We start from the raw sequence: 21,833 nt of genomic DNA, 5'->3' as shown, positions 1-21,833 counted from the left end.
ATATCACCTCTGAACCAGGGCCAGCTAAAGCTCCCATGTGATTCTCAGTTCTTTTTTCCTTTAATGTAGTAACCAAGCTGCTCAGGTTGTAATGGCTAAGCCACAAGACAGGAAGAGCCTGTGAACAAGTGATGTTTTCAGGGAACTGCCCAGGAAAGAAATTGAACTTGTAGCACACTCAGAGTGAGTGATGAATAAACTTCTGCATATTACGTCATTACGATTTGGGGCTTTACTTATTACTGCAGCACATCGTAGCCTACCCTGACTAATACTTGTGATCTACATGGCCTTCTTCTCTAATTTCACTGGACTTTCTCCCCCTAACTCACTGCCACCCAGTCACACCCACGTTTTATTACCAAACCCATTCTTGACTCAGGGCTCTTTATTCTAGCTGTACTTGTATGTAGAAAGTCCACTTCCAAGATCATCATATCACACTACTTTTCACCACTCTCCCATCTTTTTACCATTTTCATTGCAGCACTTAATTGTATTCAAAATGACATAATTTTTAGTTTATTGTTTGTATCTCTAAATAGAAAACAAGCATTTTTGTTGTTGTTTTTGTTCTCTGTTGTATCCTCAGGGTCTAGAACAGTGCCTGGCACATAGTTCACATGTATATTAATTGCATTAATAATATCAATTATTTATCCTTCTCTGTATCCTTGTCCTAAAGGAAATGGAATCCCATTCCCTAAGTGTGAATCAAGTCCATTCTGAAGGCTTGTTTTGGCCATTGGGGCATTAGTTGATATGACAAAAATATAGAATTGAAAAAGTGTTTGCTTGTGTCTGTTTGTCTTTAGCACTTCTGCCAGTGCCAGGAAGACCTATCTTGTCTAGCCTATGGAAGGATGAAAGACATATGAGCAGAGCTGAGTTGCCCATCATCTCTGCCAAGGGCAGCTTGATCAGTTGACAGTTCACTGGCTTCAGAAATGTGAATGAGCCCAGCCAAAATTCAGACAAGCCTAGGCCAAATTAGCTGAACATTGCAGACCAATAAATGAAACAATTATTTATTGTTTTTTTTTTTTTTAAAGATCTTATTTGTTTGTCAGAGAGAGACAACACAAGCAGGAAGTGTGGCAGGTAGAGGCAGAGAGAGAAGCAGGCTCCCTGCGAGCAGGGAGCCCGATGCAGACTCAATCCTAGGACCCTGGGATCAGGACCTGAGCTGAAGGCAGTGGCTTAACCAACTGAGCCACCCAGGCGTCCCTATTTATTGTTTTATACCCATGACATCTTATGGTTATTGGTTATACAGCATTACTATGGCAATGGATAACAGGTTCAATAGATGCTAGATTCAATAAATGCTATTGATTGTCTACAGTGGATATGTAGATACTTCACAGTGGGTATGTAGATGTTCTTTCCTAATGTGCTCTGCCTCCTGTGTTCCTGATTTGACTATCCATCTATCCATATTCCCATGTCAGTAAACTGAGAGAAGCCTTTGCTCCTTCCTCTTCCTCATTTCCAACTCTTACAGCCTTCGAAATATTAAATAGCCTGCTACATTTTATAACTTTGCCCTAAAATCTATGGAATCTGGTCTCTCCAGCTCCATAATTCAATTATATTTTACCTCAATACTATAATAACTTCCTATTTGGAATCTCTACCAATAGTTTCCCCCCCACTCTAGAATGTCCTCCACATTGCCACTAATTTTATCAACTTCAAAACTAAATATGGATTTATGATTTTATAAAAGATTGAGGGGTCACTTTGAAATATTTCTTTTCCAAATTCCTTAGAAAAAACACCTAGGAAATAATTTTTTTAAATACAAAAGAAATAAATATAAACTGAGCAAGTTCAATAAGAGGAAACATGTAAAAACAATAAAGACAAACATATTCCAGTCCATTGTTTCTTAACTGTCTGAATAACTTATTATTCCTCACATAATACCAAATATTAACATTATGGAAAGTAAATGGAAGTGGATGCAACATTATCCCTATGGTCATGCATTCCTCACTTGCTCTGCTGAGTAAGAAATAAAAGGTGGACTCCCAGTGAGTATTTCCAACAACTCTCTGCTGATCTTGTCTGCCTCACAGCCTGCAGTGAGCTTCTTTTATTACTGAGACTCCATTAATAGTTAGGGTGGTAAAAAATTACCATAGTGTTTATGAATTGTGATTTTATGTTTCTTCCATTTTCTTTTAATTTTATCCATGGATAAATTTTTAATGTGAAAAATGGCAAGTGTAAGTGGAAAGCATTGGTTCTTCCAATGCATCATACTTCCTCCTGCCCAGGGTTTTCATAAATGCAGCTAACTTTTCTCAACTCTTTCCTCTCCACCCAACTTCCCTCTTAGTTAGTTAGGATTACATTTGGTTGCAAAGAACAGAAAATCTGTTTATCATAAGTTTAAAGAAATAGAGGTTTCATTGTTTTTCATAACAAGAAGGCCAATGCCAGGTAGGGTAGTTTAGGGCTGGTATGTGGGTCAGTGAATCTCAGGGCTCCAGGCTCTTTCTAACCTTCTGATCCTTAAACCTTAGTGGGTAGAAGTTGTTCTTATAGGTAAAATGTGCTGCTACCATCCATGTCTCTTGACCTTATTTTAGAGAAGAAGAAAGCGGAAAAGCAAAGAATAAAAATAGTATTTTTCTTGCAGACATTGCCTTTTTATTCCAGAAGAGAAGCGCAATCTAGAGATATTCTCCTGTACCCTACTGGCCACAACTTTGCCATATGGCCAACGCTCCCTGCAAGGGAGACTGGGACATCAATAATATCTCTAGTAGAGGATGGGGAAGAAACAGGGTTTGTATACGGCTTATGTGTAACCAACCAATGTCTGTCACTCTGCTCTTCCTAATTCCTACTCATTCTTTAGCTCTCAGCCCAAAACCATTTAGAGTCTCATAACATTATTATTTAGTACCTCTTAAGACAGTTTTTAAGTGTACACTGATTTGAATAATCATTGGATTAATGCCTTACTAATATCTAGTTGAGGGCAGAGATCAGGGTTGATTCTTGCTGACTATTATATCCCTGGACCAAAGTATGTACGGTATTTCACTTAGCATAATACTCTTTAGCTCCATCCATGTCATTGCAAATGGCAAGATTTCATTCTTTTTTTATGACTAATATTCCAGTTATATTTATACTTATACACCATATCTCCTTTATCCACTCCTCAGTCCTTTGACACTTGTATTATTTCTATAACTTGGCTATTATAGGTAATACTGCTATAAACACTGTGGTGTATGTATCCTTTTAAATTAGTATTTTTGTACACTTTGGATAAATACCTAGTAGTGCAGTTGCTGGATCATAGGGTAGTTCTGTTTTTAGCTTTTTGAGGAACCTCCATGTTGTTTTCCAAAGTGGCTATACCAGTTTGCATTCCCAACAAAAGTGCAAGAAGGTTCCCCTTCCTCCACATCCTCACCAATACCTGTTGTTTCTTGTGCTATTGAATTTAGTCATTCTGACTAGTGTGAGGTGATATCACATTGTGATTTTGCTTTGCATTTCCTTGATGATCAGTGATGTTGAGCATTTTTTCATGTCTTTGACCATCTTTATGTCTTCTTTGGAAAAATGTCTATTTGTGTCTTCTGCCCATTTTCAAATTGGATTGTTTGGTTTCTGGGTGTTGTTTTATAAGTTCTTTATATTTTGGATACTAACCTTTTATCATATATGTCACTTGCAAATATCTTCTCTCATCCCACAGGTTGCCTTATAGTTTTGCTGATTGTTTTCTTCTCTGTGCAGAAGTTTTTTTATTTTGAGAGTATTATACGAAGAGTATTTGAGAGTATTATACTAAGCAAAATAAGTCAGCCAGAGAATGACAAATACCATATGATTTCGTTTATATGTGGAATTTAAGAAACAGAACAAACAAGCCAAATAAAAAAAAAGAGAGAGGGAGAGGCAAACCAAGAAACAGACTCTTAATTATAGAGAACAAACTGTTATCAGAGAGGATGTGTGTGGGGGGTTGGTTAATAAGTGATGGGGATTAAGGGGTGCACTTGTCATGATGAGCACTGGGTTTTGTATGGAAGTACTGAATCATTATATTGTACATCAGAAACTAATATTACACTGTACATTAACTAAATGGAATTTAAATAAAAACTTTAAAAAAGTATGTATGGTCTTGACTCTGTATAAATATCTAGATCTCCATCTACATAGCATAAGAGAATTCATGTTAATGGAACAAAACAATGACAGTTTTAAAAGCAAAGTGATGATGAAAATAAAATGTGCCAAAATAAATTTATATTAATAATAACATGTTAGAAGCCAATAAATTATGTGTGTGTGTGTGTGTGTGTGTATAATGATTTTTTAAGTCACAAAATAAGGTTTATTTATACTTCTTCAATAGTATTTCCTTGCTTGTCTAATTCATATTGCTTGTGGAAAGGGAGAATCTGGAAAAAATAAAACTTGATATTTTTAAAGTAAACTTTAATTTTTTTTAATTGCAATTTAAATTTTCCCCTCTAAAATGCTAATTATCAAGGTCCTGAAATAAGCAATTTTATTAATCATGGTCTTCTTAAAAGTCTTATAAAATGCATACCCAAGCCGAAAAAAAATCTGTGCTGCTAAATTTTGCTTATCTGTACAACTTCTTGGGTTTTTTAAAATCTTTGTCTACCCACAAGGCTGTGTCTTCCCTGGGATACTGTTTATTGTGCCAGAAAAAAAAATGAACAATGAAGTTTAGCCTCTTCCTCTGGCTAAGGAGCTTCGGTGCACAGAGAACCACTCCAGGGCTCTTCCTGCTCCTTGGAGCTGGCTTTTACATTGCTGGTCCTCAAAAGGACTGTGTGGCTGGGGTTCTTTCCCTGTGATTTATCATTGGTTGGCAAGATTCCCAGACTGAAAAGGTATAACCTGCAAACTACTGTGTAGACCTCACTCCCACTGTTTTTCTGAATCAGTAACCTATTGTGTTATTTCTTTTTTCTTTTGCTTCACCTGGAGGGCCTGGGAAATGTCCTGCACTACTGCGTACTGGCTAAACAGAGAAAGAGAGGGAAGCAGTATCTTCTAGGAAGTTGCCTGGAAGAAAAGTTTCTCACCAAAGTTTATTTATTTCAGAAAGTATAATAAATTTCAGAAAATGCTTATTTCATTATAGCCCTGAAACCAAAAGTTGAAAAGACAACACTTAAAAAATGAAATGACAGTTGTACATTACAGCAAAGATGCAAAAATATAAATAAAATATCAGAAGTCAATCTAGCAGTGTGCTAATAGTGTACAAAGTCCAGAACCAAGTACTGTCTATCCTAAGAGAGTTCTACATCAATTGAAAACTGAACAATTAAGCAATAGAAAAAAAAGTATCGCTGGATGCCAAAAGGACAATTGATAAATTAATATCTAGATCTGATTAACTCTCTTGGTAAACTAAGAATTGAATGATATAATTTTTATACTTCTGACTTAAACCAACAGCCAATGTATTCAGCAGTATTATTAAGAGAAAACTTCCTTAAAATCAGGGGTAAAAAAAGATGTTTACTTTTACTAGTTTTACTTAAAATTGTTCTGAAAGATCTAATAAAAAAGGACATAGAGACACTGGATACAAAATTTAAAAACATAAAGGTTTATAGATTTATATGACTATTGGGAATATCTGAGAAAAGTGATAAGAAAAACACTAGAACTTCTGCTGTACAGGGTTCATTAAGATAGCTGGCTTCAAAGGGACTATAAAAAAAAAATCAAAGCTTTAGAATACACTGACAATAACCCATTAGAAAAAACTACAGGAAAATGACTGCATTTTCATTAGCAAGCAAAAACATTAATTTTTAAATGTTTAAAGAAATCTGAAGGATAATATGAGGAATAATATAAAAAATTATATAAGAAAATATACAGGCATGAATGCATAGAATATACACCATATTCATACATTGAAAGAAAACATGATATGCTAACAAATCTTCCTAAAGTTTACTTCTAAATTTTACACACTTAATACATCTCCAATAAAAATTCTTACAGGACTTTTCAATAGGGGGATTTTAAATAATAAATCCAGTGTTTATCTGGATGGATAATGTTGTTTAGACAGCAGGATAAACATACATGGCATTTAAAAAATTAGATATAATCTAAATTAAATTACTGATGAGTTCAAGACTTAAGAAAAAATCTCCTAACTGTAAAAGAAAATGAAATTGTTTACACACATTTATTTACTTAAAAAAAAAGATTTTATTTATTTATTTGAAAGAGAGAGAGCATGAGAAGGGGGATGGTCAGAGGGAGAAGCAGTCTCCCTGCCAAGCAGGGAGCCCGATGTGGGACTCAATTCCAGGACTCCAGGATCATGACCTGAGCCGAAGGCAGTCGCTTAACAAACTGAGTCACCCAGGCGCCCATATTTATTTACTTTTGAATTGAGGAAATTCTTCTCTAGGCATGACACCAAGGGAAAACCATAAAAGAAAAGGCAGATGGACGTAACTACAAAAAAAAAATTAACTTACAATAATCACTGAAAAGGAAAGTAAAATTGTACTAGAAACAGAAAACTATTTGCAGCATATGACGTCAAAAGGTTGTATCCTTAATACAGCTCTTGCAATGCAATACGAAACTTAAAAATAAAGATTTAAATTTAAGAATGTCCTAGGGTCATGAGTAGAAAAAAAAAGTGTTTTCTATGAAAAAGCAAAATGTAAAGGAATAATAAGTATACAAAATATTCAATCTCACCAGTAAGAAATGCAAACATAAATAACATTTTAAATCTTTTAAATTGGAAAAGATGTTTCTGAAATTGTTAGGAATATGAAGGAACGCTTTGATACAATGGGTGTATACGTTCTGATTCATGCTGCTAAATTGCTAAAGCTTTCTGAAGACCAAGTAACCAGAATGAAGCCAAAGCCTTTAAATGTCCAGTGCTTGGAACAGACTTTTCTTCTAAGAATTTATCCTCATAGTCACATACATGTACAAATACAAGTGAAATACTTGTATGTATGTATACATACAAGTATGTGATACATACTGATCACAGAAATGATACATTACAGCAAAAGCTAGAAACAACTACAAGGTCTCAGGATGAGATGTTACTTAAATTATGATACTTGTAACCATGAAGTGAGATCTTTTAGAATGACATTTAATTACATGAAATGTTTATTATGTTAGGTTTTTAAAATTGTACATCCCAAGGTACCTGGGTGACTCAGTTGGTTAAGCATCCACCTTCTGCTCAGGTCATGATTACCCAGTCCTGGTTTCCAGCTCCAGTTGGGCTCTCGCTCAGCAGAGATTTGGCTTCTCTGCTGCTTCTTCTCCCTCTGCTCCTCTCCTCCCTCATGCTCTCTTTTACTCAATCTCTCCCTCAAATACATAAATTCTTAAAAAAAGAATTAAAGTTGTATATTCCATAGGATTACAACTATATAAAATATCCTACGCATAGGGGAAAATTCCTGTACTGAAATAATTTTAAGAATTGGCAATAGTGGTGTTTGGGCAGTGAGATGAGGGTTGATTTTCCTTTTGTTCTTCAGCATGCTTTATTTTCCATAAGGTGTTAATTCTCCTTAACAAATACATAATACTTTATAGTTTTAGAAGTATATATATACTAAATGTAATCAGAAGGGAATTTGGAGTTGTGCAGATAATATTCAACAATAAGTTATTTTTCTTAAAAAAGTAGTATAAGGGGGCACCTGGGTGGCTCAGTGGGCTAAGCCTCTGCCTTCAGCTCAGGTCATGGTCTCAGGGTCCTGGGATCAAGCCCTGCATCGGGCTCTCTGCTCAGCAGGGAACCTGTCTCTCTCTCTCCGCCTGTTTCTCTCTCTGCTTGCCTCTCTGCCTTCTTGTGATCTCTCTCTGTGTCAAATAAATACATGAAATCTTTTTTAAAAAGTAGTATAAGTATATCCTAAATTTACATGATGTTATATGTCAAATATATTCCATTTTTTAAAAGTAGCTTAAGTTTAAACCTACATAAACAGTCTTAAAGAATATATTCAGGACCCTTCTGGAATCAGAATCATAGTACTTCAAATTTTTAATATTGCTGTATAAATCTACTCTTTGGTTGCTTTATATACAACAGTTTTTGGTTTTGTCTGATCCAACTCCATTTTACAGCCAATAGCATTTATTGAAGTCATGCTATTTTCAAAATGCTGAGGAGGAGACGGGCAGGGGTGGAGGGATGGAACAAGGAATTTTTGATCAGTTGTAGAGAGAAAGGGAGAAAGGAAAGACAAACAAAGAAAAAGAGATGCAAGATTCTAGATGAAGTGTGGGTCCAGACAGACACTAGCAGAAAGCTCAGCTCTTGGAAACCTGGCCCTCACCTTAGGGTTTATAAACAGCACAAATCCATTGTTGAAGATGCTGGAGAGGTAAAGAATCAGCCTTGACCACCTAAATAGGACTTCATTGCACTGCTGCCCTTAACCCAACCTACCAGATCCTTAGAACCAGCTGGGACTGTGACCCAAATTCCCTTCTGATGATAATATCCAAGCTATAAAACTACTACATATTTATGAAAGTGTCTTATTTATCAATTAGTGTCTTACAAAGAAGTATGAAGAACAGAAGCAAATTCACCCACATTTCACCACCTGTACACAAATGGAGAGTTCACGGGCACTCAGGACTGAGACAGTTCTGATTACGGCAGGAGAAGGTCTTTCAGCAGTGATCTGGGCTCTTGGTAATAGCCCCTTGTGCTTCCACACTCTCCTTGGTAGATACATGGGGCCATGTTGTGAAAGCCAAACTCTACACCCTCAAGTACCTAAATCCCAGCACTCTTTGCATCCCATAGTGGATCAGTCCTCAAGACTATTAGTCTTGGTTCTCTATACTCTTTCCTGCTCAAGAAGAGGTAACTGAAAGGAGTAGGTAATCAGAATGGACACGTTCCCATTTTCAACTGCAAACGGGACTTGGAAGCTAGAAGCCCAGATCATTCTCACCCTAGATGTGATTTTAATTGGCTACTCTACTCAATTTACTAAATTCGATTGGGCTGTGATGAGAACAGAGCAGTAATGTGGGACCATTCACTTGTGAGGCAGGATCGGGGAGTGCTCTAATGCAGACTTGGGCTGGTTAGAGCATTGATGAGGGAAATGGCCAGAAAGGGAAGAGGATACCTTCTTTGCATTTGGCTTAGTTTTAGGATAGTCGTGCCTTCATTGGACCCACTGAAGCCCATGATGGCTGTGATCCAGCTCATATTCTAGATGAGTCTTTAATATATTAACTTCTAGACCCTTCACGCCATGCAGAAAGAGAAAGGAATTGGTCTTTGGAAACAAATTTACATGAGGCGGCTGGTTAAGGATTCAGCCACAGGGTTTCTAGGTTATTATCTAAGTTTCTCTTTGAAGAGCCCTGTTAAGTTGTTGAGCTAACTAGTTACATTTCTTCCTCATGACTGCTCCTCTTTTAGCTCCCATCATGCCTGCAGGCATTTTTATGCCCCCTCTGACTCCCTGGGACTACTGGGGAGAATATTTCAGCTGTTTCTGGGGTTTTCTTTTGTTTAAAGATTTTCAGAGCCAGACAAATCCTCTTATGAGAGCATATTAATTATTCAAGAGGACATTTCTCCATAGTAAAATAAAATTAATTAATAAATCATACAAGGTGAGTATTTAAGCTTATGCTCCTAATCTCTCCACATACCATCAAATGTGCACAGGAGACTTTTCAAAATTCGTGTCTCAGTTATACCCTGTGACAGAGCAGAGGGGTAGCTTGACTGTTGACCCTTCCTCTTGGAGCTCAGGCAGTAGTGTGATTTGTGAAGGTAGTTGCTTGTCAGTCCATATATGGCTTAGGACATTGAGTTATGCTATAAGAACAGAGCATCACTTGTTTTTTATGATCTGATATCTAGGACGCTGAGAAGGAAGGGAAGGGAAGGGAACTCAGCACTCACAGAGCTATAAAAAAGTCATGACAGTCTGTCCTCATAGGGAAAACCAAGACGATCTGAAGAAAAACCATCTCATGACCCAATTGGAGGACTCAAGGGTGCCAGATACCTTCCAGGCTCCAAGAAGAAAATCCTGTCACTGAAGACTTCATGCAAAGAGGAATGGAAGCTTCTATGTAAACCTTCTATATAAGATGCACACATGTCTCTGGGCGTAGATCTGAAACATGCTGAGAACCTGAATTTGTCAAAACCAACAGGTACTACTCTTCCATTTTTGATGATTCGTATGAAGAAGAAGGATACACCCAGGAAAGTTCAGGCACATATTTTTCATGACCTCAAAGTCTCAAAAAAGGAATTGAAGGCCCCAGGAGAGATGGTGATTTTTTTTTTTTTTTTGGTCACTTTATCCGTGGCAATGAGCCAGTCTGGAATGGAAGTCTATAAGAAGGTAAAAACATAAGAGGGTGTGGAATGCAGCTAATGCTACTCAGGTAGCAAAGTGTTTGAATGCAGTCTCGGGTGGAATGAGGCTCACATGATTCTATCGACGTAATTCAGATGACAAAATGTTAAGATGGAAGTTGGAGAAGGGTAACACTTGAAGGAAGCAAGGAGATGTAGGGTACATTGGGACTATTCAATTCCACTGGCAAGGGGTGGGTGGATCCTGGGGGCACTACGAAGGCAGAGGTCCACCTTGAGAAGGGCTCAGGAGTTTGGACTCCTGAAAGATACACACCGATTTGGTTCTCCAACACAACCCTGATTCCGGAATCTCAGGAGCTCCTTTGGCCCCCATGATTTTGCCACCACTGCTTATATCACTTTATAATTCTGGAAAGGCATTTTGTAAAAGTCAATTGACAATAAAGAAATGGTGCTTCTCTGTAAGAAGTGTGTGTAAAGTAGTGAGTTTTATGATCAGTATATGTTATTTGTGGGTGATTTGTTTTTAATATATTGGAAGTGAGAATCTGATAGATTACAGAATTTGACTTACCAGATTTGTAATTTTAATTGAAATACTTAGGAGGATTTAACTAATTAATTTTGTAGTCAATATTGAGAGGCTCATAAGAACCTCATTTATTTGTGAGTTTAATTCTTGGGAGGTTGAAATGCTGTAAGAGAATTTAATATGCCAAATTTAGAAGACTTGATTTATTAAGTTTACCAGAAATATGTGAGTCCTGAGAAAGATTTTGTTTCTTCTATTTTTAAGTTGTTTTAAGGGATTTGGAGTTTTAAGAAAACCAGATGTATTCAATTTGTGTGTTAGATTTGAAATGTTTAAGGGAATTTAATAATCATCTTTGTAAGTACTGTTTACATTTTTAAGATTATTTGATTTTTAAGTTTGTAAAAAATTATGACTAATTGGAAATATGTAAGATCATCTGACTAAGTTTGAAAATGTTAAAATATTTAGGAGGAAGTACTTCCTCTTATGTTTAAGAGCTAATTGAGTATTAGTCAAAGGACAAGGGAAAGTGAAAGTTTAACACTTCAACTAGACTTAAAACAAAACTTCCAAGATTTAAAAGACGTGTTCAAAGGGAAAAGAAACAACTTTAACAAACTGAATACCAACTAAAACACGTACAGCTATAAAAGTGTTTTGCTATTATCCTTAGGCATTTCTCCCTTACACAGTTTTGCTATGACCTTCAGACATTTCTCCCTCAGACATTAAATACTCAAATGATATCCATGGGACAGTGGTAACTTTACAACATACAGGATGTGGAAGTGAATGGGTGGTTTTGGAGGTGGTATAAATGAAAATGACTTAGTTTTTCTGGACTGTGATGCACTAGATCCAAATGCTAGGCTTCTGGTAGAGTATGTATCTCCACAGGGGGTAAGGGTGCTAGAAAGCATTTGGCAAGAGGTTTGCTTTCTCAATTAGGAAGATTTTGAATTATAATTTGGGGGGGGCAGGGATACAAATGTTTCACCCTGTTATACTTGATGTACAAGGAATTAAAGAGTCACTGAGACAGGAATGGGTATGTAGAATAGGTATAACGGTGTGCCAGTGTTTATTATAGATCATAATATAGCCATTAACTGAGCTCTTACTGAGTTTCAATGAATCAGCAATTTCCCATACATTTCCATACTTCTCCCTTTCCCTCTCTCTTTGCAACACTAGTCTATGAGTATTTTATTATATCCCTTTTATCGGATGGGGAAACTGAGGCCGGAGAGGTAAGTGTCTTACCTACATTTGCATAGCTAGTACATGGCCGAAACACTGCTAGGACCACTGCCGGTGTTCTTTTCTACACTGAACTCCGTTATCAGAGGTTAGAGGTAAAGTCATTAAAAGACATTCTTATACAAAAGACAAGAAAGGCACTCCATAAAGAGTCCCAAATATTAAATATAGTGATAATACTGAATTGGAAAGTAGATCAAGTATAGAATTACAAAAGAGAGGAACAAGACATCAGGCTCAGGGCTGCTTAGACAAATTTCCTAGAGCTTCATGTATTGCATTAATACTCAAGCTGAGATTTATGTCTTAAGAACATCATTAAAGCATCTCTTTATCCCTGGGGACTCCTCATCCATAGACCCTCATATTTCCTCTTCTATGAATTGGAATCATAGCTTTTCAAGGTGACAGGAGAGGAGGTTTGGGTAGTGGAAGCCAGTTCCTCAGTCTGTCTTCCAGGTCAATGACTTTCTTGGGTGATCTGCTGGAATTTTTCTGCTGTGGTATTTTAATATAGTATGCATTATATGCATTATATGTTCAGACAACTACTGTGGATACAGGACTTGGAGTGCTGGGTGGAGGGTAGGCTTCTGCTTGTCTTGACTCAGGAAGGACAAGTAAAACAGAAAGTGCGCTTCCTTTTGCTAGCAGGGGTGTTGGAGAGAAAACCAGGCTGTTGACAACAACCATAGAAGGGTCCGAAAATATCTGAGTTTCCCGTATTCCTGGAATGACGGGAGGTAAGGTAGAAATGATAACACCTCTCTTGATTAGAAAAGTGTTCTTCTGGGATGCAATATCTGTTGGGGACAGGGGGTGGGTTCAGTGGAGTGCAGGTTCAGTGGCTTCCAGTTAAGTGGAGTGTGGAAAATTTAAGTATGAATTAGAACACATAGTTATTCTAGAACAGGAAGTTCTGAACCAAATGTTCTATAGTGTAGCAGAACTCCATGATAGGCATATATTTGGTCCAACTTTTCTTTTTCTTCAAGGCATAGCATCGTAGGTATGCTCTGATGTCTGCCTGCTGCATTGGGTCTGGTTTTCAGATTTTGGTTGATGTGTGTAGAACAGAGGTACAGTCAAGTCAATCATTATCCACACATTGTAACGAATACCTACTCTGTGTTAGGCAGCTGGATAGCTGCTGGGAACAGGGATAAAGCATCTCTGTTTTCATGGTGCTTATAAAGTAATCTAGTGGGCAAGGAGGTGTGGGAGAGACCAACAAGTTACAGACAATTGTATGAATAATATGAAAATAGGTAGGAAGGATACTTCATTGAGATTTGAAGGCTTAGTGGAGATAGTACTTGTGCTGAGTCTAAGAGAACAAAGTCATCAGGTTTAGGATGCCAGTCCTATAGCAGAGGAAGCTGGACAGAGTAACGGTAATGGGGTAATGTTCAGTTCTGGGCATTAGTTAACCTCTCAGTGAAGAGGACTATTAACAAATAGGAATACCCAGTAGAGCATAAGGAGGATGAAAAATGAAGAAACCAGGAATAGTTAACCAGGGATGGAGAAGCTTCAGGAGGGATATAATTAAAAGACCGCCACATAGAAGAGGCGTTATATTAAAAGGAGTAGCACATAATCAGAGCCATATTTCAGTTCAACAAAAGGAATAACTTTATAATGATTCAAAATGGAATGAGTTTAACAAATGAGACAGATTGAGTAAAATATTTAAGCAGAATTCGATATTCTTAGAATGGCCCAGTCTAGAAGGTCTTGGGTTTGAATTTTTATTTGGGTGGAAAATGATCTAAAGAGTCTCCAACATCCTCTCTGGCACAATAGGACCCTTACATCACTTTTCTGCCTTCAATGACAGCTTTCCTTAGATGATAGCACTCAAGAGCCACCTTGAGTAGGAGTATGTAGGCAGATGTCTAAGGCACAAGAATACAAATTGGATGGGTCTCTAAGCTATGAGGGAGTAGAGTGGGAGGACAATGCTAAAAGAAATTGTTTCTAATAGTCTTTCCAAGGCAGAAACAGAATCCCCATTGCTATTTAGGATTCAATGAGAAAACAGATTAGAGAGCATGCAAATATGAGGTATCATTATCAGTTTTACCAACATGAGATCTCTTTTCTAGTTTCCAAGTGACAAACACTAATAAATCATTATAATTCCCAGTCCAGTGTTCTTGAAGTTAATTAAAAAAACACAAACTCCACATTGTTTTCTCTATGCTTCACTTTCTTTTCTCGTCCTCCTCCCCCTCTTCTTCTCCCTCCTTCTCTTCCTTTTCTTTATTTTACCAGTAAGTCTTTCCCAGATTCCCAAGGATAGTTCTTCCCTCTGTGTCCAAAATTTCTCAGCATGATATTAATTACATTGGGTTATAATGGCACTCATGAGTTTTATCAATCCCCAAAGTTGAGAGTACAAGGGCAAAGGCAATGTTTTACTGCATCAGCATTTGGCATATGGTAGGTCCTCAGTAATGGATGGATGGATGGATGAGGAGGGGGCCATTCCCCTCACTGCCATCTAATTTTATCCCTCTCCACTATACTCTGTTGGTATTACGTAGCATAGCTCACCAATGTTCTCTAATTACCAAATCCAATTGTCCTCTGATAAGTTTCAAAAAGTGAAATCCCTGGTATTTTTTGGATTCTAATGATACTATGAATAGAACCAAGTCACTTTTCTTAATCTTTGCCACTTTGCATATCCTGATTCCTCCACTTATCTCTCTGCTTCTTTTTTCCCCTCCTATTGATTCTCATGAATATTTGGCCTCTTTGCCTCTTCTCTGGAAATATGTTTAGGTAAAAGAGATGTTCTTCACTTTCTTTCTTTTTTAAAGATTTTGTTTATTTATTTGACAGAGATCACAAGTAGGCAGAGAGGCAGGCAGAGAGAGAGAGGGAAGCAAGCTCCCTGCTGAGCAGAGAGCCTGATGCAGGGATCGATCCCAGGACCCTGAGACCAAGACCTGAGCTGAAGGCAGAGGCTCAACCCACTGAGCCACCCAGGCACCTAGGTGTTCTTTACTTTCAAACTCCAGTAAGTCATTGGATTGGAAAATTCCTAAATCTACATTTTCATCCCTGGCTTCTCAGTCTCTAACCCCATATTTCAAGTGGCTTGTTGGGCATTTCCAACATTCCAACATTCCAACAGGCATTTTCACATCAAATCCAACAAAACCTGGACCCATCTTCTTCCTACCAACCTCTCCATTCATTCCCTGATTTACTTGTGAACTCACTTCAATTGAGTCAGCCAGTTATTCTTCCCAAACATTTTGAAACTTTTTACAAAGTTTTGTGTGTTTTTTTGTTTTTGTTTTTGTTTTTTTTACCTCCATGCTTTTGCCAGTTTCTTTTATCTGAATGTCACCTTTCTTTATCATCCTCTCTAAAAAATTTTACCTATACATTGAGAATTACTCTGCATTTTCCTTCAATTGAACCTATATTTCTGCCAGCTTTTGGAAAAACCAAGGTCCTTGACCTTTCAGAACACTGGGAGTGCCCATGAGTAGGGACAGGATGTGACAAGTGCAATGGGACAGCTCCAGAGAGTAAGAGGGCATTGACTCTCTCTAGGAAAGGTCCTCCAGCATAACTGACCCATCCAAGATATAACAAGCTCAAGGTCAATTCATGTCAACTCAAGACATTTGATGTTCTGGATTTAAAAAGACAGGGTCAGTTGTGGTGGACGAGTTTCTAGTGAATGACCATTTTCAGTGTCCTCATGGGTTGAAAGGTTTGTCTAAATATGTGCAAAGGATTCTAAAATCCTTCTGACCTCTCGGTAGTGACGAACTAATCTGAGATATACAATGGGATCCAAGTCTAACCAGCAAGGGGGAGTTCAAGGACAAACTGCAGGTCTCGTGGAGACCTGGAAAGCAGGCTACTTGAACTTGTAGCTGAGTGTGATTGGGAGAGTGGGAAGTTTCTATTATTTATGTATGTCTTTGCTTTTGGATCCTCTTTTACTCTCTCAGAGAGTTTACTCCTTTTGCCTTCACCATTACCTATCTGGGCAACTGTATTTTTGGTCCTTACCATATTTCATATTGTTCAGAGACGATCATAATTTAGATGTCTCCTTTCACTCACACGTAAGATCCAGAACCAGTCTGAGGAGTGAGCAATCCTTTCCTTTCAAATCGCTAAAATTATACCTGCCTCTTCCAGGTGGAGAAGCAGTGTCACCAGGCCAGGGCTTGCCGAGCCTCCTGCTGTTGCGTGTTTGTTTCCCAGTCAGGCTGCCTTTTGCCTCTTCCGTCCCTCTTGTGGAGCTTTGGAACTGGCCTCCCTCCACCCTTCTTAGATGCTGTTCTGCAGTACTAGAGACGGCAACCATCACAGGTCCCTGCAAAGTGGAGTTGTCACCTCAGTGTCCTCCAACTCCCAGTTTTTTGAAATATCACACACGCTTTTAAATTTTTCTAATAGGGAAAAATTTTTATATTTCATTTTAGGTGGGAGAAATTACAGAGTTTCAAAAAGTGAAATCCCTGGTGTTTTTTGGAGTTTAATTAGAGTTAGACCTGCTCTTGTTTAGGTATATTTGTCTCTGCAACCATTTTTTAAAAACATTTATTTATTTATTTGAAAGAGAGAGAGAGAGAACCTGCAAGCAGAGCAGGGATGGACAGAGGGAGAAGGAGAAAATCTCAAGCAGACTCCACACTGAGCTTGGGGCTCCACACGGAGTTCCATCTTGATCTCACGACTCTAAGATCATGACCCAGAAATCACAACTCTGAGATCATGACTGACCGAAATCAAGAGTCAGATGCTCAACTGACTGAGCCACCCAAATGCCTCTGTCTCTGCAACTTTTAATTCTAGGTACCCATTGCCTTCAATAAATATTTTTTTGTCAGAAGAAGACCCCTCCCCTGTCTCGTTCCCCATTCTATGGAAAGATAACAGAAAAGAATTAAATTAGTACTACAATCTACAGTTAAAGGTTTTTTCTCTGTATACATTTTGGTTCTAGAAGGAAATCTGACAAAGTTTACCAAGACAGTTTGACCTAGCAATTCCACATCAAGGAGTTTATTCCAAAGAGAGAACAAGGGATGCTCTTGAAGATGTATGTCTAGGGTACTTGTAATTATTAAAAATGGAAATAATTTATATTTAGAAATAGAGGAATGGTGAAATAAATGCGTATAGCCCTACAATATAACATACCCATTAAAAATCCCATTTTGCAAAGTATTTTATGACATGGAAAATGCCCATGATATGATGATGTTAAGGAATAAAACAAAAACCAAAAAGCAGCTATTGAAACTGCTTTATTATGATCCAAAATTCATCCTTAAAGGTGTGAGTAACTGTATGTGGCATAAATATCACAGATAGATATATCTGTGTATATCTTATATCACAGTGTAAGCTAGCTTTCCAGAATTTCAACTGGTTATCTGTCAGTAGTGGGATTGTAGATACTTTTTATGCTTTCTTTACAACTTAATGTATTTTTCCAAATGTTCTTCTGGGAAGGTGTATTATTTTATTCATTCATTCACTTATTTAATAAATGTGTAGTGACTGTTAGGTGTCAGGCACTCTGCCTTGTGCTGAGGAGATAAAGTAAATAAGACAGAGCGAATACATTCTTCACTTTGCTCAGAGTTTACAATTCCTTAAAATTGGGAGGAAAAAAAGGGTTTTTCCTTAATTCATTTCATTTGACCCAGTAATTCCACTTTTGGGAATCTATCTTAAGGAAATAATCAAGATAGCAAAAAAGAATTATCATATAGAAATGTTTATTAGTGCATTAACGATTAGGCAAAAAAATTTAGAAACCACATAAATGCCCAACAGTTATTAACAGTAGTTAATAACATGGGAAAACATTATTCATGTTTTCCACTACTATCAACAGGAAAAAAGTATGCTGCGAAATTATGCAGAATCTGACCTCAATTGTGTAGTGTAATTAGTCATAAAAAAGAAATTCAGATGTTAACAAGTGTTATTTTTGCATGGTGAAGTAATGGCTGATTTGTACTTTTGTGCCTATATTCTTCATATTTCCCAAGTTTTTGCGATGAACAGGTTTAATATTATAATCGGGAAAATTATGTTGCTTTTGTTTGTAAAGACTTGACTCAGACATTATCTGTTAAAAATTCAAGGAGCATACAAAAAGGTAATTTACCATTTCCTTAAAGTCTGCCCTGACTTGGTGAAAAAAGGAGAGATAACTCATACAGAGAGAGCCTACAGCCCCTTTCCTTTCTAAAACATTCTTGGGAGAGAATGGATGACCACAAATGCATAGAGCTACCCTCATCACAGGGACCAGGGAAATTAATTCACTGTGCTCATGAGGCTGAGCAAGGAAAAATAGAAGGAGCATTAGAGGACTTGGAGACAGAGCCCTGTAGCCTAATCCCAAACTCTACCTTGAATTCTAACCCTGAGCATGATGTTGATAATCTCCCTGGGCTGTATCTGTATATTAGGGACCTGGGGACATTTCTCACTGCTGTCATTTCCCTCATTGAGCAGGTGTCATGAAGGGTCAGGGTCCTGTTTTGTCTCTGGTTTGCCTAGAGAGAAAGAACAATGGTGCCTGAGATGTCAGGGTCAAGGCAGCCAAAATCTGGCTCCCTATCCAATCCAGTGTGAAGACTTTGACCCTGACTCCTGACTCTTGCCTTCCAAGTTCAAAGAGAAAGCCCATGGCCTTGGAACATGGCAATTCTGTATAAGCTGAAGCAAGAGGGCTGGCTGCTGGTGCTCCATCAGCTACTGAATGCTCAGGTGTACATGGACTGACAGGTCTCCCTTGAACTCACGCAAGGCCCAAGGGCATTTAAAATACCAACTTTCCCTCTAATTTAAAGTTCATCAAGACTGAAGTCACAGCAGGTTTCACTGCACCTGTATTCAGTCATATATCGTGCTCTGGGTTTTCTAAATGTAAGGGTTTGCTAAATGTAAGGAGCAAGTCAGTGCAGAAAGATTTATAGGCATACTTCACTTCCAACAAACTTAATATCTGAAAATTAAAGTACCACAAAAGATAAATTTACAAAAGAATTCATTTCATTACCACTTGGAGTAATCGGTTTACCTTCTACTTTTACAACGTAAATTGGCTCACCACAACCTGTTTTACACACAACATATCAAGCACAAAGAGTTGCATAAAGGAGATGCCCATGGAACTTAGAAATCAGCATTTGGACACCATTAAAAAAGCTGGAAACATTTCTCTGATTGACTACAGAAGCTGAAAAAGACCTCAAATCAATTGCAAATGATAGACAATCTTTATGCCAAAAGAGTTTAGTAGTTTGGGATTTTTTTTTTGGAGGGGGGGAGTTTCTTCTAGGTCCTTCTTTGGTTTTCTCATAATTCATTGATTTCAGCAAGGCCACTGAAAGAACCCATTTCAAAATCACAGGGGCAAGTGTTTTCAACATCCCTCTATATCCCAGATAAGCATTTAATACTTGTGCACACATAGATATATACATTAGAGATCTATAGCACCCACAAAAATGTCAATACGGATAAAGCTGTGCTCTAATAATCAATTTTCCATCCTGCCACCTGAGGAGCCATTCATTCCAGAATGCTAGCCCCAGTATTTGAAAATGCCAACATTTTCATTTTCAATCAGCTTCAGAAACCCTTAGTTAGTTGTAGGAAAGAAAGAGCTTTCACTTGCCTTTGCCATGCACGTTTCTCTGTGGATACAGACAGGTTAAAAGCATTGACCTTACATGACAAGAGAAATTTAGAAAAGCTCCTGGGTAAGCTCCCTGGGTCCCTATCTGTGGAGTTCCTGAAGAATAGCCTCGCTGCCTCTCATTCCTGAATGAGAGCTCCTAGCAGCATAGACAGGGCCAAATTAGAATCCTGAGTATTTTATGATTCTAATGAAATGCTCTTCACATACAAATAACATTGAAGAGTTGAGGTAGGAGCAGAAAAATCTCTGGATGTCCAGGAAAAAGTGAAAAATGAGAAATTTTGCTTAGACATACTTAAAACTGGAAAGCACCAAGAGGCTTCCCAGCAAAATAGTAGGCTTGCAAGGATTTACAAAGCCTCAGCCAAGGGCTAGCCCCCTGGCCAATGCCTGGGGATCCCCTTCAGGCCTCCATGGTAAAGGAGAGGATGAATATATGGAAAGAAGCAAAGCAAGAGTGGAAAGGCAAGTGTCAAAGAGATGAGTGCAGGAGGGGTGAAGAAAATAGGATTAAATGAAGGATAAAGGAGGTGTGTGAAGAAAAGGAGACTGGCAATGAGCGAAAAGGAGAAAAGGAAAAAGGAAATAGATAAGGAAATGGTGAGATAAGATGAAGTCCTGCTTGCACAAAAGACTCAGGTGTCAGGAAAACCCCAGGGTACAGGTGACCAATCACCACCTTGATCCAGGCACAGCGCAACCCGGAAGCTCCCAGCAATGCTATGGTCCTCTAGGGACACTTTCTCCCTTCTCCACAAAGGGCAGGCTCACCTGTCGAAGGCCACAGCCGTCATGGAGTAGATGCTGGCGAAGACAGCAGCGATGGGGAAGAAGTTGTGGAACTTGCAGTAGAACAGGCCATAGTACCACTCGTTGTGCACAGCATAGGTGAAGTTCACCACTGTGTTGAACGCAGCCATGGATGCCTCTGCGAAAGCCAGATTCACCAGGAAATAGTTAGTCACTGTCCTCATTCTCTTGTGGGCCAGGATGATCCACATCACCACCACATTGCCCACGACAGAGGTCACCACGATGACCGTGTAGGCAGCTGCCCAAAGGACTATTTGCCAGGCCGGCTGCACGAACTGGTTGGGCTCCGAGGTATTGGTGGAGATATTTGGGAAGAGGTCTGAGTCTACCTGGAGGACGTTATCCATTCTTCCACTAAGTGGTTAAGCCCTCCTTTCTGCACACACCCCGCCTGTGCAGCACGCCCCGGGGGTCGGGGTCCTGCTTTACCAAGCAGCAGGGCTACAGGCTCTTTCTGGGCAGAACAAGCAGGAGAGTTGGCGCTCAGAAGATAAATGCTTCTAGATGCGCTGTTTGCTTCTTGAGGCTCTGAATTCCTCCACTTTCAAGCGTCAGGAAGCATTTGAGTTCATAAATCCGGAGACAGCGTCTCTACTGCGTGGGAATGGAAAAAGGAAAGAAATTCCACGGGTCACGGTTCCGAGAAGCAGGAGACCCCCGCCTATCTGCACCTGCTGCTGCTTGCAACTCCTGTTCCCGCTGCTTGCAGCGGGAAATGCAAAACCCTGTTCTGCAGGAGGACTTGGGGGCGAAGGGGAGAGTGTTCGTCACAGCGCGACCTATAAAAGTTCTGAGTCTATGGCAGGGATTCTGGGGCCCCTGGTCCGTCTGGAGATTTTTTTCCTTTGCTTTTGCTGCGCTGTCGCCGCTGCCGCCGTCGCCTGCAGCTTCGCAGGCGCCTCTCTGGCTCGGGTCCTGCTTGGCTCGGGAGTTAGCAGAACCTCGGCAGGCTGCGCGCGAGGCTTTTATAACCCTCTGCAGAGACGTCACCGCGAAGGGGCAGTACCTGGGCTGCGTACTCGCCAGTCCTGGTGCGCAGCGCCGCAGCTGAACCAGCTGTTGGCAACTGTCTTATTCCACCAACGCAGCCACTTCGCCTTTTGCGGCTACCTGCTGTGGGAGTC

General features: G+C 38.9%; 1 protein-coding gene across 2 annotated transcripts in view; it reads right to left on the bottom strand.

The window, feature by feature from the left end:
- The window catches only part of TACR1 (tachykinin receptor 1), a 151,565-nt gene extending 129,968 nt beyond the window's left edge, over nt 1–21,597 (bottom strand). The window contains exons 1-2 of one of the 2 annotated variants that reach the window (XM_045978593.1): nt 21,039–21,098; nt 20,668–20,824 (exon numbers count right to left, since the gene is read on the bottom strand). In XM_045978593.1, the coding sequence (XP_045834549.1) occupies nt 20,668–20,816 (149 nt within the window). In that variant the 5' untranslated portion in view covers nt 20,817–20,824; nt 21,039–21,098. Of the gene's footprint in view, nt 1–20,667 lie in introns of both variants that reach the window. The other variant, XM_045978592.1, reaches the window with a different exon arrangement.
- Between the last annotated feature and the right edge of the window lie 236 nt (nt 21,598–21,833).

This window comes from Meles meles, chromosome 15 (genome assembly GCF_922984935.1).
Source record: "Meles meles chromosome 15, mMelMel3.1 paternal haplotype, whole genome shotgun sequence".
Lineage (NCBI taxonomy): Eukaryota > Metazoa > Chordata > Mammalia > Carnivora > Mustelidae > Meles > Meles meles.
This window is presented reverse-complemented; position numbering and strand designations above follow the sequence as displayed.